Source organism: Phaethon aethereus, assembly GCF_964289735.1.
Source record: "Phaethon aethereus genome assembly, chromosome: 18".
Lineage (NCBI taxonomy): Eukaryota > Metazoa > Chordata > Aves > Phaethontiformes > Phaethontidae > Phaethon > Phaethon aethereus.
Genome location: NC_138594.1, coordinates 10,169,283 through 10,185,316, shown reverse-complemented (window position 1 = coordinate 10,185,316; position 16,034 = coordinate 10,169,283). Strand labels below are relative to the sequence as shown.

General features: G+C 42.1%; 1 protein-coding gene across 1 annotated transcript in view; it reads left to right on the top strand.

Moving 5' to 3' along the window:
* Positions 1–4,209, top strand: part of PECAM1 (platelet and endothelial cell adhesion molecule 1) — a gene marked incomplete at its 5' end in the record, with an annotated part of 32,005 nt that extends 27,796 nt beyond the window's left edge. Inside the window, one exon of the mRNA XM_082008187.1 lies at positions 3,839–4,209. Within this exon, the coding sequence (XP_081864313.1) occupies positions 3,839–3,868 (30 nt within the window). The 3' untranslated portion in view covers positions 3,869–4,209. The remainder of the gene's footprint in view (positions 1–3,838) is intronic.
* Positions 4,210–16,034: the final 11,825 nt, after the last annotated feature.

Below are 16,034 nucleotides of genomic sequence, written 5' to 3'. Positions count from 1 at the left end.
TGACTTTGGAACTTGTACTTAAAAAGAAAAAAAGAGAGAGAAACTCATAAATAAGAATCATAATAGCACAGTCTACGTCAGCTTATGGCATCCATTTGAGTTTTGAAAGGCTCCATCAGCACTCACATCCCCATGGGATAAAAAAGCAGCCCATTGTATTATTTACAGACACTGGCAGTGCACTGAAGGTCACAGATTGTGTTACAATAAACAGACATATATTAACAGGCCAGTAGGGTTTTATAGTATCATTGTCTCTCCTAGTTTAAAGGTTTGTTTTTATTCTTTGCCCTCAATTTTCTAAAAATAAATTGAGCTGAACCCTCCTCTGGGTTATACCAGGCATTCCTTGGAGAGTCACACATGAGAAAGTTTGTCCCTGTCTGACACAAAAGAAAAAATGGTCAGGAGTGGCTGTGATTGATAGACATCTGGTGTAAGCTCAGGGAGGTTTTTTTGTCTTTTTTTTTTCCCCACACCCTACATAATTTATAATGCACGTTAGATGAAAGACTGAAGTTTTATGGAGATTTGTTTTCTTTTCCTGCGACCAAAATTGAGTAAAAAATCTCTCCGTTTGTAGTATAATGAGGAATATATGCATTGTATGAAGTATAATGAGGCTGCTTCAGTGAAAATACACTGACTACCCCATGTAAATCACTTTCATAATAATTAATTGGTCTAATTAAAGCTTGCTAAACTAGACAATCTATGAAGTAGTGTTAGATTCAAGGGATAAAAGTGTCAGCTGAGGGCAGTGTTTTCTTTGTGTTGTGTGTACAAATTCCTGTTAACAGTAGGAGAGTAATAAAACTAGCTACTCTGTAAAACTAATCCTGTTTTCAGAAACACCCCAAAGAAAAGTCAGCTTTATAACACTTGCACATCTTAACTTGAGTTTTCCTAGAAATAGCCTTACTCAGTTCACGTCTGTGACATTGTCCCCTCCTTGGATATTGTTCATGTATTTAACATAGTAACTTTTCCTTTTTTTGAATAATTAGTGCTTTAAACAACATAGCAAAAAACAGATCCCCATCTTCTGCTTCTTAAATGCCCACTCCCATTCCCAATAAAGCCTGTGACAAAAAGCAGCACCGTCCCTCTTTTGAACTCTCCAGATAAGTGACCTAAAGTTGGATTGGACAGATAAATTTCGTTACAGATTTTCCACCCCCCCTATTTGCCTCTCAGCACTTTTCAGGCTTCTTCTGTTGCAGAGAGCTACTAAGGTGCTTTCTATCATCATTTTCTTGCAACTGTTTTTTTCTGTACCTCATTTTCACACAATGCCTAACTGCAATGTACCTCAGGTTTGGTCCAAATGAGGAGTTGCTGATCCTACTCATGAAAAGGAAAATGCTCCTTATAAAGTGATCAAGTGGCTTAAGCTTCCTCTGCAGCTGTTCTGCCTCTTTATAGCCAAATGAAGTATTTGGCTCAGAGGTGAAGTTGCTTCTGCTACTCTCTTAATTTGTGAGTGAAGGAGGCCTTCAGGCGCTAGGCTGGTCAGCTGGCATCTTAATCACATGAAATGCTAGATGGATTACTTGCTATAGTGACCTGTTAAAAAACTTGCAGAATTTGACTCTGTTTAGGAAGCAATAGGTATTCCAGAAGTGTGGGACAAAGGGCACCACAGCAGAGAGTAGTGTTTTGCCAAGAGCTATGTTTTCAGAGACAGGAGAACATGCAACCTTTTTGTTTCAGTAATCATGGTGGAGACTCGACATCAGATCCTGCTGTCCTTTTCACTCTCTAAATTCAAATAACAATGTGGGTTCCACTCCTCAGATAAACTCTGTTAACTTACCGAGTTTGACCTTCCAGAAGTCACAGGCAAAACAGAGCACTGCACTGTAGAGAAGAAAGACGAAGCAGTCATTTTAATGAGTGCTAGCCCTGCTCTTGTGCATTTGTCCCTACAGAGTTTCTGTCAGAATAAATATAATCCAGTGAACTTGCTTCATCTTCACAGAGAGACCATCACAAAATTGAGTTCAGGGCTTTAGTAAATATTGTGTACTGACAATAACTGTTGTGTTACACAGAGGCATTGAAAGTGTTTGTATTATGTCAAGAAAGGTGGTGCATTAGAAAAAACAATCAGTTAAAGATTGAATTATTTGAATTGTATAAAGGCCCAATTGAGTACAGGTTCTGACTGATTTGCAGTCCAGAGTAGCTTGAATCTGAATGTTTTGGACTTTTTAGGTCATTTAGAAACGAACCCAAAGTTTTGGGTTTGGGGTTGCTTCCCTATTTCTCCTATGTTTCAGAAATTTATATCTTAAATGCCATCCATAGGAAGTATTTGCAAAAGAAATGAATTACTTAGAGAGGAACTGGGAGGAGGTTTCCTTCCTGAAATCAGAGCTGGCAATCTTTCTAAGTTATTTAATGGTCCCAGTTTCTGAAAACATATTGAAGGAAATATCTTAACAATGAGATAGCCACTTCGCCAAATACTAATTGGTATTGTGTCAAATTTACCTCAGCGGTACATTCTGACTTCATATCTCCTCCTCCCCTATTACCTCTTAGATGCATGTGTGTGTTTGTTTGTTTGATTCTGTCCTGGGGGTACATGAGGACTGGCAGCCTCAGCCAGGACATAGTGTACTTTTAGCTGCCTATTTGTTCAACCTCAGAATGTACCCTCTGAGATAGAAACCTGTACAATTTACATTTATTCAGAGAAATTTCTGGGGTTTTTTCAGCTACTTTCTCATCTTACTCAAGTGATCTCAAAAGTATTTTGTAAATTCTCAGTGGCAAAGGAATTGCTTCACACTGCCAGCACAACATAGCCAGCTCCAAGGGAGACCTGGCATGTGTTTAGCTGTGCACAGTAACATGGCACAATAGCTTCAGACAGGAAATGAAGATGAAGGATGTGTCCATTTAAAATTGGGGGGGATTTCAGGCAGTCAGGATATGAAAAACAAGGTGATACTCTGAAATAAACATTGAATTATAAACCAGGAATTCCTGCCTCTGACTCATGGGGCAAATCCTTTGGGGGTAAGTCCACAAAAGGAATTAGGCGCCTTGGTGCTGACAGATTAAACTATTAGGTTAGAGGCCACCGTGTACTCTTAGCAGATATTTGTTGGAAGAAGACTTGCTTTGGCAACTGGTGTCAGGAAAGACTTGACAGTTGTGAATCCTCAGTGGACAGAATTATTTCTGTCATACAACATAAAGACAATAAAGTTTGGGCTCTCTCTTTGCCCTTTCCCATTGGCTAGCATAGAGGACTTCTCGATCTGCACACTGCCTTTTGTGGTTCGCTGTGCCAGGTTTCTATGCCCCTGCTGTGTACTGAATAGGTAGCCTATTCAAAGGAGCAGATTCTTGTAGAAACATGGTGTCTAAAAGTAGAATGCTGCACTGCTCACTGCTGAGATGCCCAAGTGCTTCCTATGAAAGTTTTCATTTTTGTGGGACTGAAGATGGGGGCCTAATTGTGGCAACTAGGCATTACTAGTAAATAAGGGATCTGATTTTCAGATTCGTTGAGTTCCAGCAGTTCCCATAAAAATCCAACTTTCATCAGTAAGTGCCCAGTTGCAGACGTTGGTGATTAACAGTATTGCAGTCTAGCCTGTACTTGTTAACCTAAATCTCCCATTGTCTTATTTCCTTTTTTATCTGGTGAAGATATTAATATCTCCCCAGGGAACTTTGAGTATTTATTAGCTCACTGTACAGTTCTCTAAGGAATGTGTTACTATATTTAAAATTTTTGTATTGATCAAAAATGACAGGAGAGGGCAGGGGGACACTTCTACTCATACCTTTTTTTTTTTTTTTTTGGTCTTGTTGCCAACAGAGAATACAAGGGCATCCTGATGCTACTTAGAACAGTCATCTCAAACATCAGCTGGGAGAAGAAAACAAGCCAAGATGGAAGATGTTGCAAATGTTTCAAAAGCTCTGCAGCACTTAAGAATTTGCCAGGCTCTTCTTTTCAAAGTTTCTTTCCTCAGGGGGAGCAACAGAGATGTCCCTAAAGCATTTAATGGAAAAAAACTACAAATAAAAATTCTCATAGGAAAGTACCTCTAGAAACTGCTGACCTGGGTTCCCATCTTTAATTTCTCCTTCTAATATAATTTTGCCTTTCTAGCCTCCAATTCATCACAGTCTGAGGAAATAAAAGGAGAAGCTAGAGCTGAGGAAGTACATTTCTACAGTGCAGTAGCTACTGTGATGCTAGCAGGATGTAGAAATATCTAAGTTTGCTTTAAACTAGCTAACTTGGTTTTCAGTAACACTCTACTGTGGCAGAACAGAGGTCAGCACAGCTTGGCCAGCCATGTACGTACTTTGACATGATCTTGCAGCTTGTGCTGAACTCCCTGTGCTGCAGCAGCTGGACTGCTACCAGTCTTGGAGCCAGCTAATATATAGCTCACTTGGATGCTACACTGTAATGAGGGCCTCACAGAAGAGCGAGTTCTGGGCTCTCTGAAAACTTGAATAACTGTTGAGAGATTCAGTACTTTACCAAGTGCTTCTACCGATAGAGGCACACATATTCTGTATTCTTTGCTAGATTGCTTTTCCCCTTTAAAAGTTCTGATGCTTGTTGATTAGTTTGGTGTGATGGTTCTTCAAGGAATGATTGCCCATCACAGTTATTCTGGGTGAATGCAAAATATAGGTCTTGAGTGGGTGGATATACTACACCCAGGTCAGTGAGTTTGTACATGAAAGTCCTGTTATGTATAATCCTTATTCCTTTGATTTTAGGAGAGCTCTGAAGTCGTACATGTGTCCAGCTTGTCCAGTATGGAACTCCATACCTATCCTTTTTCTCTATAGTATGATAAACCACTAACATGGATCCAGTTTGGACCTGGATCTAATCTTTGCAGCCCATGTTCATCTCAGTTGCATTAATTTAAAAAGAGAACACAAAACAAAACAGGAAAAGTACCGTCCCCAACCCCTTAACCAGCTGGTCTTTGACGCTGCAATTGCTCTCCTTTTTTTACCAGAGACTAAATTACTACAAGATCTGGGCCACAGGTAAGAAGGTTCTCATTTTAATAAGAAAATAGTGAAAGAGAAGACATGGATTTTTATATACATACATAGTTACTGCTTTAAGCATTGCATCAAAAGCGCAAAACCAGCAAGAAATACAAAAGGGTTTTGTATCCTCATGCCATTTAAATTCCAATTTAAATTTTCAAGCGCCAGTTACCAGCTAATATCTCTAATTTATTGTTCCCTATGCAAATGTTGTTTGTATCATAAACCTTTCACAAATGACTGACTTCATAGCACTCTTCTGTTGATTAATGTTCTTTCTAGCATCCCATGAGTGTCCATACAAATGCATTAGTATAAGGAATGTGAAAAGGTATTTTAATAAAGAAAACTCTGAATTGAACTTTGCACTGGATCCTGCATGTTCATATCAGTGACCACTTGCAAATGATGCCTGTGAAACTTTTTATTAGCGGTGAACCATATAGATATATTGTATAAATTTACATATGGAAGATGTCATCTCTGCCACAAGTGATTCAAGGCACTTAGAGCTAGTGTCATGAACCAGTTTAGCAGCAATTAAATGCACCAAATTGGTTTAAGCATTGAGCTTGGGAGTGCTCACATTCATATAACCCCTTTGCTAAATTACAAAGGTAAAAGTTCCTCAACAAACCTTTCCACAGTCCCTGGCACAGCTCAGAAAAGCACTGGTTCCTGGGAAGCTTCAGAATGTCATCTGGGCATGATGGAGCAGCAGTGGGACAATTCATTGGTCTACTTCAGCTTGTCTCTTGGCTGGAATATTCCTAAACTATTTTGGATTTAGTCTGTAATAAAAGTTGTTTGCCCTACTGAAGCATATCTGAACTGTCCACTTCTTAAGAGTGCTTTGTGCTGCTTTGAGCACTTCTGTTTTGTCTTACAGATATACCAAAAATACTTTAAAATATGGGACATTAGATCAGCAGACATCTCCCGTGAAGACAAGGTAAACAGGCCCATGAAGTAAACAGCTATACAAAGGAGTCCAAACGTCCTGTTACGAGCATGTCTTCTGGATGCCAAACAAGCGTCACTGTCCCATTAGAAACATTTGGGAAATAACTTTTGAATTTTCTCCTAAAACGGCTTAAAGCTCAGATTAGAGCTCAAACAATATGTTATTGAAAAACAACCGAAAACCATTTCAGATTTCTACATTGTCACCAAGTTGAGCTCAGCAAATATAAAATGAGGTGTGTTGCTAAATACTTTTTGAGACGACAAAAGGGATGGAACATCCTCAGTTGGCATGCCATCCTTTGGCGCATGCTTTGAGCAGTCCCACTGACGGCGCCGCGCCCTGCTTGCACTAACCGTGTTCAGGAAGAGGCTTACCCACCCTGCTCCCTCCTTGGTTAACGGCATAATATTTTTACTATTGCAGAGCAGAGGCTTTAGGGAGGAGATACAGAAATGCTTTCAATCAACAGACTCCTCTTCCTTGCCACTGTTAATTGTTTTTCACTTCCAGCAAACTAGCAGCTGCTAATTTTCTTGTCTAATGTAAGTATACTTCCGTGTGCCCTTTCGTGGAAAAATCAGTGATGACGTTCTGCCTGGTTCGTGCTGGAAACTCCCAGCCAGGGCCGCGGAGTGGGCAGTACGGCCGTCTGTCCGCTGCTCCTCCAGTGTCACCGTCCCAGGGCGGCGGCACCTCGCCCGGCGCCGCGCCGAGCCCCCATCCCCGCCTGCCACGTCGCGGCTCCGTCCCGCGGCGCCCGCCAGCCTCCGGCCCTGATCCGGTGCTGACCCCTGGTGGCAAGCGGCCTGCAGGGCGACACAGGTGGCGACCGGTCCCCCCTGCCCCCGGGGTGGTCCCTGCCCGGCTGCCTGGCGCGGGCTGGAGGCAGCTCCGACGGAGGAGGCAAGGGCGCTGGTGTGCGGGGAGGGCTGCAGCTCCGGCCCTGGTTTCTGGGCCAGGTTCTAACTTTTTTACGTCTGCATGCATAGAGTAAGCTGAGCCTTATGACTTTTATTCCTGCAGTTGTATGATCTCGTCAGCTGGACCTCTGCCACTCCTAAAAGAACAGTATTCAAAACGCAGTGTAAACCTACCAACCATGACTTCTTTCTCTCTCGCATAGGTTAGTGAATTGTTTGTAAATGCTGGGGCACTACTACTGTGCAGAGTAAATATCCTGTTCATCGTGGGTGAATAAACACCAAAGTTTATTTACTTTCCTGGGGTGTTACCTGCTTGTTCTAACTGCTGCTTTGAGAGCTTGGTTCAGTTAAGTTCTTAATGTTGCGATTCACCACTAAGCTGGCTTGCATCATAAGCCCCCAGCATTTGGGGGCAGGGGAAGTATCGCTGTCAGACTGGCTACAGCCATTCTGTTGTGAGGGAGAGGACAGGGACAGGGGAAGAAACAAATTTCGAGAAAAACAGAGGTATCAAATGGAAAAAACCCCACCAATTAAACTAGAAATCAAACTGGAAGTAATACAGTATCAGTACAGATTGAAAATGCTAGCACATTTTGTTACGTAGAATTTCAAGGCCTTTCTGAATAGATTGGTGAAGGCAGAATAAACATCACATTGTTATTTGGGAGGTAATAAGCAAGTTGTCATGTCTAAAAAATCACAAAGAACAGTTCTTATTGTCTTCATGCTTTGAAATGCTCCACTCTAAATCACAGGTGCTCCCATTAAAAAAAAGCTTAGAGAGTCTAGCAATCATGAGAATGCGGCTTGCATGGGAAGCTTCAATTAAATGTGAGCATTTATATTTATACAGGTAATTTGTTTTCTCACCAGCCGTGACATGCTGAGTGGGAAGGCTGAAAAAATTCTCACCATTGCAGGAAATAATCACTGTAGTTAAGTTTTAAATCTCATAGCAAAAGAAATAGCAGTTTCTCAGGGAGCGAGTCACCTGCAAAGTCTGATGACAGACAAACAGAATAGCAGCATGAAACTGAAATGAAAGATTTAGCACAAAGCAGCAGAGGTCTAGGCAGCCACTGCAAAGACACTCAGAATATGCCCCAATCAACATGGGATCTGCAGTAACGTTGAACTCTGTGTGAAGCAGTAATGGCTATTGTTAGAAATGGACCTCACATGGTATCCTGGGTCTGACCACATTCCCAAGGTTAAGAGGGATTCAGATCCAAAAGGTATTGATTGAGCAGTAATTCCACAAATAAACTATTACTTATGGTAAAGATAGAATCTGGCTCTGAAACTAAATAGATTAGTAATATATTCCTGTGTAATCTTGAATGTATAAGTGCTGGATGAAATCAGGGCCTCCTTTTGGGCAATTAAAATGTGACAATTTTTTCACTGAACAAAAACCAGAAGGGACCAGTATGACAGTTCACCACTCTCTGGTTACTGTCCTGATTTTTCTGTAGTTGTCTTTTTGTTTTAATGTTTTACTTGGGAGATAAAAGGACATCTTGGAATGAAGGCTTATTACAGGGAAGAAAGTGAAAAGAAGATGAAAGGAAAGACAGAGGGGAGTGAGCAGGGCTGGGGGAGAACTCAAGACTGTGGAAGGTTTGGGAAGAAACAACCCATTAGTCCAGTCACCTTAACAGCTCCACAGTTCATGGAGTTGGTGATGCTCTGGGGAATGTGTTGCAGCAGAATCAGCGCTTGTCCCAAACATTTATGTGTTTATAGTAGTCTTGTGACCCCTAGGAGAAGTAGGAAATATACCTGTTAATAAAAACCACTTTTGCAGATGACAGCAGCATTGATCTGAGAAGACAATAGGTTCGTTTCAATGGCTGCTGCCAGTGTGTTAGTCCTGTATGGGGACATGTAGTCATGAGGCGCTGAGGAGCCTGTCTGATATACAGCTGCTCTAACAGACTATATTAATGCTGGGAGTGTGTGTCTTCAAAAGAAAACACATTACAGTGTTATTTAGCTGGCATAATCCAAGCCCTGTTCAGTGCTTGCAGAAGAACTGTGAGTGCTGAAATAGCCCGTTTCCATAAAGCACTTATCAACACTTGCCTAGGGAGAGTTTGGCTTTAAACCCTCTGCTCTGGCTTTTTGTTTATTCATTTTTAACTACACACAGAGCCAAGTCTCCACTGCAACTGACACGGTTTCACTTTGCAAATCAATGAGACAGTGCTACAAGGGCAGAAAAGTCTTGCCTGTGAGAGCTGCTGAACTGACATCCTTGACTGACGGCTCTCTTCATGGAACTAATCTGTGCCAAATGTCTAAATTCCCCTGTGATTCTCACCATCCACCCAGGCTCTTCCCTAGTGGGACTTTCTGGGGTGGTCCAGGCTCCAAGCAGCAGTAAGTTGTGGAAACCTGTCCTCTCCCAAGTGCAATCACCACTTTCCAGCCCCAGCTTTCCCCTAGGAGACTCTGCTCTGTTTGGTGCTAAGTGCTTCCAAGGCAGGGAAAATGAGAGCTCCTGCTCTGTCCTCAGGAGTGGAGGGGACAGAGAGGTTGACATCAATGGGACAAAGATGATGGCTTTGTCTTTAAGTGGGCTGAGTCATGGTATTACTGGAAGGAGTGAACTTGGCATCCCTGCTTGATAATAGTCTGTGGAAGTCTAATGGAAGAAAAAATAGTCAAGTCTATTAAGATGTGGTCAGAGTGTAAGTCAATTAATGAAAATTACAGCCACACAGGTTATTAAATTAACATGAGATTGTCAATAAGAAATATAGATTGCTTTTGAATAATTTTAAATTATTTAAAGCACAGTAAAAGTGAAGACTCCGTAATGCAAAACTTAGTTTTGATTTTATCACTGAGCTGTTTTTTGTATTTTTTTGTTTTAACTTTATGATCATTAAAGGAACAGGAGCTTTAAAGAGCAAGATATTCTTATTTAGGAATGCCAAAAGCTGCGAAAGCTGTTAGGCAAAAGCTCAGAGTGGCTGGAGATGAGCTGTGATTCTGCAGTGTGACCCATGGCAGAGCTGAAATCAGGTAAAGCCAAGTATGTCTAAATGCAGTCTTTGCATGCAAAATTATAGATCAAATTCTCTAGCCACTGATTGTGTCCATGTCACCCAGTCAGGTGGTCAGTACTAGATGGCCTGGATTGCTCCAGTTACTTTGGCCGTTAATGACAATACTTCTCACAAGCAAGTTGGACCTGCTGTGCCTGATTCGCCTATGACTCTCACCTGAACTGTGGCCTCCAGGTAAGAATTTAGCATTTTGAACTTCCCTGGACTCCTGGAAATGCCTGTATATAGACAAAGAGAACAGGAGTGAACTACCTCCCCGGCTGCAATTCCCAGACAAATTCTGTGAACAGAGCTCAGCCCTGACTCAGGCTATTCCTCAGGGCTGGAAGAACAAATCTAAATGTACTTACAGAATGCGTTGGCACTCTTGAAAAACTGGTTCCACTTGCGGGTGCTGGGCCTAAAACAGCCTCCAGACAATGTCCTCCCTGGCTGGAAGTCAGAGACCTTAAGGGAGCAGAGAGGGGAAATATTGCAGACTTACGAAGAGAGATTCATGTTCCTCCCGGGGACTTTGGGGACTAGTTGATCCCTACAGGAGGATGGTATGTTCAGCATGACTGAAAGTATTAGCTGCCTCAGCCCTGAAACCTCAGAACATTGTGTACACTGCTTAAATCCAGTTTAGTCATTGCTGAAGGGAGGCAAGGCTGTCGTGTTGGAAAACACCCCTGACACACACCTGTGCTTTGTCAAACAAGAAATGCAGAAAGGGTTTTCTTTAACTATCTATTTCCTTTTCCTTTCTTATTCTCTTTCTTCCCTCCCCCTCCCCCCCCCCGAAGCTGATCTTTTCATGCCAACTTGATTTCTTTCTCGCTGTTCCGGGATGAATCACACAGTCCTACATGTCTATCTGTACACCACATGGGACTGTGGAAAGCAGACCTGACTAATGTCCCCTACAAGGAGACAATGATAATTGATGCTTTTTAATTACAAGTTTCCTGCACTATGGTCTAGTTTTTCAGCTTATAATCATTAACAGTATAATAAAGACTTAAGTAAATTGCTGCCTTTTCCTCTTTTGTAGCGTATATAGGTCAAATTTTCATGTTTAACCGTTATTATCTCTGACACACTAATTAGTGCACTGACTGGCTGACAAAGGTCACATCTGTGTTTTCTTCATTGCATACAAACATGGATAGGGCTGTGTGCTCCACCAACTGATTCTCCTAATTGCTGTGTCTTCTAGAGTCATTTCCACCAGGGCAAAACCACTAGTTTGACTTGGTAACTGCTTTACACCTACTTTGTACTTTTGTCAGTGAAAGACAACGTTGAGGGAAAAGGAGGGTCAGCAGTCACCACATCCACAGCACATGTTGCCTGTTCTGCACTTCGTAAGTCATAGCAATCATGCTTCATGCATGCTTGACTTTTCAAGCTCTGTGCACTTGCAGTCAAAAGGATGAAGTTGTTGCCTTTCCATGAGGCAATGAATGGAGCTTTTATTCTCTGTCTTTGACCAAAGCACTTAGATGGTTTTAGGCCCAGTGGATTGTTTCTAATAGCAGGCAAAATTGATCACTCAGGTACTTTGATGCAGCCCTTTTATTTACAAAGAAAATACAAAATTCTGTTTCCTTGAATAGAGGAGGAATCAGACAATAGGAGACAGTTTCTCTGCATGCAATTTCAATCCTTTCAGCCAGCACTTTATCCAGAAGCACTCCACCAGCTTTTTTTCTCAAGGTTGTTCTTGTAGAGTTTATCGGGTTCTGCCTGGTTTTGAGAGAAGGCTGCTCCAAGCACTGCCCCTCCTCCCTGTATATTCAAAGCCCAACATTTCAGTTGGGAGGAACCTTGACTGCATTAGCTTCTCCTCCAAGTTTGCCCTTTTGCCTTCTTTCTTAGGGTGGCTGTTCCTGTGTCAGCTGCCTGCTTCTGTACAAGAACTTGTTTGGTTTGTATACAAAAGAATATCCAGCAAGGCAACATTAAACCTGTTAGGGTCATAAGCTTTTGCCTGAACCCTGTGTCTAGATGGCATTAGGGTTAGATACTCAGCATGTGTCTTTGTGCTGATGAAGTGTAAGACCTTTGCACACTTAATGTCAGTGGGGAGGAACAGGAATTGTTCCTGTTCAATGAGATTCTCACTGCCCAAGTGAAGTTATTACTACATGTTCACCTTGCCACTAGAGAGAAATGTCATCTTGGCCAATAAGCAGCATGCATTGCTAAGACTGGGTTGGATTTCTCTGCGTTCCTTGCCCTACTCATATTTAACCTTGGATTTATTTGTAGGGAACTGCACAGGAAATCCTATTTAAGAAAGGAAGAAACAGAAAGAAAGCCTGGACATCGTGTGTTTTCTTGCAATATTGTCCTGGACAGTTTCCAATCTGGTAATGAATGAACACCAACATCTAAACCATGCCCAAGGGAGGTTCGAGATCCATCTGAGTTCAGTAAGAGGTTTCTAAATAGCTGTAACAAGCCCATACTTCAAAAGAAATACATTTTGCTATTTTTAAAACGTGAGTTTTGGAAGGCGTTGAATATCAAGATTAGTTCTCTGTCTAAACGCAGTAGAAGGCAGCAGTGACTGGTGCATCTCACTTAATCTGGAAGGTTTTACTATTGCCTGGAATCTGGATGTGATGTTCTAAAACCTTAAGGTATGACTGTGTTTAGTTTACTTTTTTCCCCAGAGCAGGCTGTGCACGTACTTATCAGATTCCTTAGTGTATCTCACTGGATTTAAGTGAAAAATATATTACATTATCTATCAGCCCTTGAAATTTTGACTCGGGGATTCTGGTTGGATAGATTACTGAGCAATGTTTAATTAAAAGATTTAATGATACGCTGAACAAGACATGACTCACTCTTGAACAACAGGGAACAGCACCTATATATGAAAAACCCCCAAGGTCACACGGAGCCAGATGTTGCTCTGCACCGTGTGATGCTATTTGCATTAGGTAGCAATAGAAGATGGCTGTGGAAGCTGAGCAGAAGGGTCATGGCAGCTGGGCAGGTTTTGAGACTGGAATTACAAAGTGAAGCTGAGCTGAGTATTCTCAGTGCCTCACGTTAGACAGCTACCTTGGATGTCTGAGCTAAGAGGCTACTCTTGCTCTCTAGTACACTCACTGAAAGTCCTACTCTGAACTGCCCTTTGGAGGTGCCTGTTCCTTTTCATTGCCTATAATACATAGTCTAAGGAGCACAGATTCCTTAGCACAGCCACCTGAGTGATTAGCACAGTGAGATGTCTCTGTGCTGAGGTCTTCATCCTAAAGTGCTGTACAGTTAATATTATTGGAGAGAAGGAGAATGTGAATTCCAGAACAAAAATCCAATTCTGGAAGCACTGAGAACATTTGGCTTTGGAGGCTGGATACAAATCCGTTAGAGAAATGGGCCAGGATGGAGCTGTCACTGGTGTTTGGTTAGCTGTAGGGAGAGAAGGGAAGGATTGAATCTTGGCTGCAATTATTTTGTGTGAATGGACAAATACTGAATGCCCTGTCAGAGGCAGTTCTTTACATGGGAAAATATCAGTCCTGTGTTTGCTTTCAAAGCCCTGCTCTTGTTTGTTCTGGGATGTAACTGCACCTTCATGTTCTCATTGTTTAAGCCCAGTCTCCTCAGCAAAGCTCAGTGTCTTACTTGCCTCATTTAAAAGAAGACCTTGCCTCTGCTTTATTCCAAAATGTTGGACTGACTGGCATAGACATTTGTATTCGTTCTATGATGTGGGCCACCTTGATGCTACTTCTCAGTTAAAGGTTACTAATTACTGTCGCAGAGATTGCACTTCCTGACACCTTGGCAAAGTTCATGTAAGTAAAGATTTTAGCAACATTCAGGTTTGAAGTTACACTGTCTAGATCTGCACAACAGCCTAAATAATACCAGCTTTATGAAAACAATGCATGCTGTTTACACCTTCAGAACATAGGAAAAGCCCTGCCCAGGGCTCCATCTATGCCAGTTCTCCATCTCAGTTGGAGAAACCAAAGTCTCTTCAGGATTTTATCCCTCTTTGCTAACGAAGAATTCACTTCATGCTGCCGTTTCTGATTCTGTTTTACCAGGTATACATTCAGCTCTGGATCAGATGTTAATGCTCTCAGAAGAAAGACATCTGAGCAAGATGTTGCTATTTTTATGGTAGTATTGATGTTTTGACCTCACGCCAGCACGATCCAGGAACAATTGCCATTAAGTCTATTGATGTGAGTCTTTCCTCGATGGGGATACTCATGAAACCTTACCTGAATTATCTTTTAAAATAGATTAGTTAAATTCTATTAAACCCTATGCAGATATTCATATTCAGAATTAAGTAGCATTAATCTGATTTAGTATACTTCACTCTGAAACTGAAGCAAGCTAAATCAAATGAAGGCCACTTTAGTTCTGATTAACAGCGCTCATGCAGGACTCCAGTTAACTTCACGAACCTCTTTCAAGTCACACTTGTCATTAATTTGGATTAATTTTTCTGACTTTCCCTGTGAAGACAAGGGACAATAAAATCATCATAGATGACCTGACCATATGTTCTGCTCCCTGCCCAAACATTATGGACCCGGCTCCTCCTGAATATTGGACAGTTGGTTTGCAGTTCTGGATCTGAAGGTTGCTGTTCATTTCTAGTCTGTAGTCAATGCTCTTTTCCCTTTACTAACCATTTAAATTAAGGACATCAGTGTTAGCATCTGTCCAGGCAAGAGCAGAAGGGTACTGCTGGCTGGTGTTAACGTTCTGTGGTAGAGCTGTGCATGTGGAAAAGCTGTAGTGTTTGTGCCTGGTTTAAATATGTACCTTCAGCTGTTCTGTATCAGGAGTACTAAATTTACTTGTAGATTTAAAACAGGTGAATAATTTGGCAGCTAAAAGGTCAGGACACATGCTGTTTATTTTGTGCTTTGCTTTTCCTGATTATTAGAAAATTGTCTGTAGCATCTGATAATATTGTCAAGGCCTTCTGCTGTAATGCCTGCAAAATGTAGAACCGTGCCACTGTATGCCCCATACCTTCCCCCAACTTTGTATTTTGTCACAGATGCACTCTGAAGTACTCCAGCGCTCAGCCAGCATATATTCTAACTCACAAAGGTCTCTGCGGAGGGAGGGGTATTGACTTCTCCATCATGTGCAGATCAAATTTCAGGCTTTTAGAGTTTTGTGCATTTGCCAGGTACACTGAAATACAGATACCAGCTCTTGTAACCTTCATGTGACTTTGGCAGCACGCACGTGGCTATCCTGCATGGCACATGGACTCACCTCCTCCCCAGAGACGGATGGCACTACTGCTATAGGTATGCACCAGCCATTTTCCCTATCTGGATTCAGTGTCAGAGGGAGATTCGCCTGTGTGAGAAGCATCAAGAAGGTTTTGCAGGCCTGAGAGAAACTAGTGCAAATTCACAGCATTCAAACTGACCTAGGCTGCATTGTAAAGCACCTTCCCTGCAAACAGGTCTGCCTCTGAGTGTCACCTTGCCTGCACGGTTCTGTCTCTGCCCATCCTGCTGATCTTGTTCTAGCCTGTTCTGTGAATTCACTTGACCTCCTGGGAGCCACAAGAGAGGCCGGTACTGTTGCCCTTATACCAGTAAATCAGCCCAGTTGCAGGGAGATTGGTGGAAGTTAGAACCTCCTCTGGCTCTGGAAATGTGTCTTCTCTGAGCGTGTGCAAGGACCTGATGTGAGGAGTAGTACAGAGCTGTTTCTCCACAGATGCTTGGCAATCTAGAAACCTTAAATAAATTAAAAAAAATAAAAAAAAGAGAGAGGGGACGAGGAAGATCACAAGGACAAATGAGGAGGAGAGGTCTATCCTCAGCTTTAAAAATGATGCAGCAATACAAAAAAACCCCACAGAATAATGTGCTTTAGCAGAGGAAGCAACAAGAGCCCAGAGCTTCTGCAGGTCCCAGGGGCATTTTAGAAGCAGAGTGGGGCTAGGCTCGGAGAGCTGCCTGGGGAGGCTCTCCGAGGAGGGTATGACCTGGCTGTGCTCCTTTGTGACAGTGAGAAGACAGGTAGCAGCAC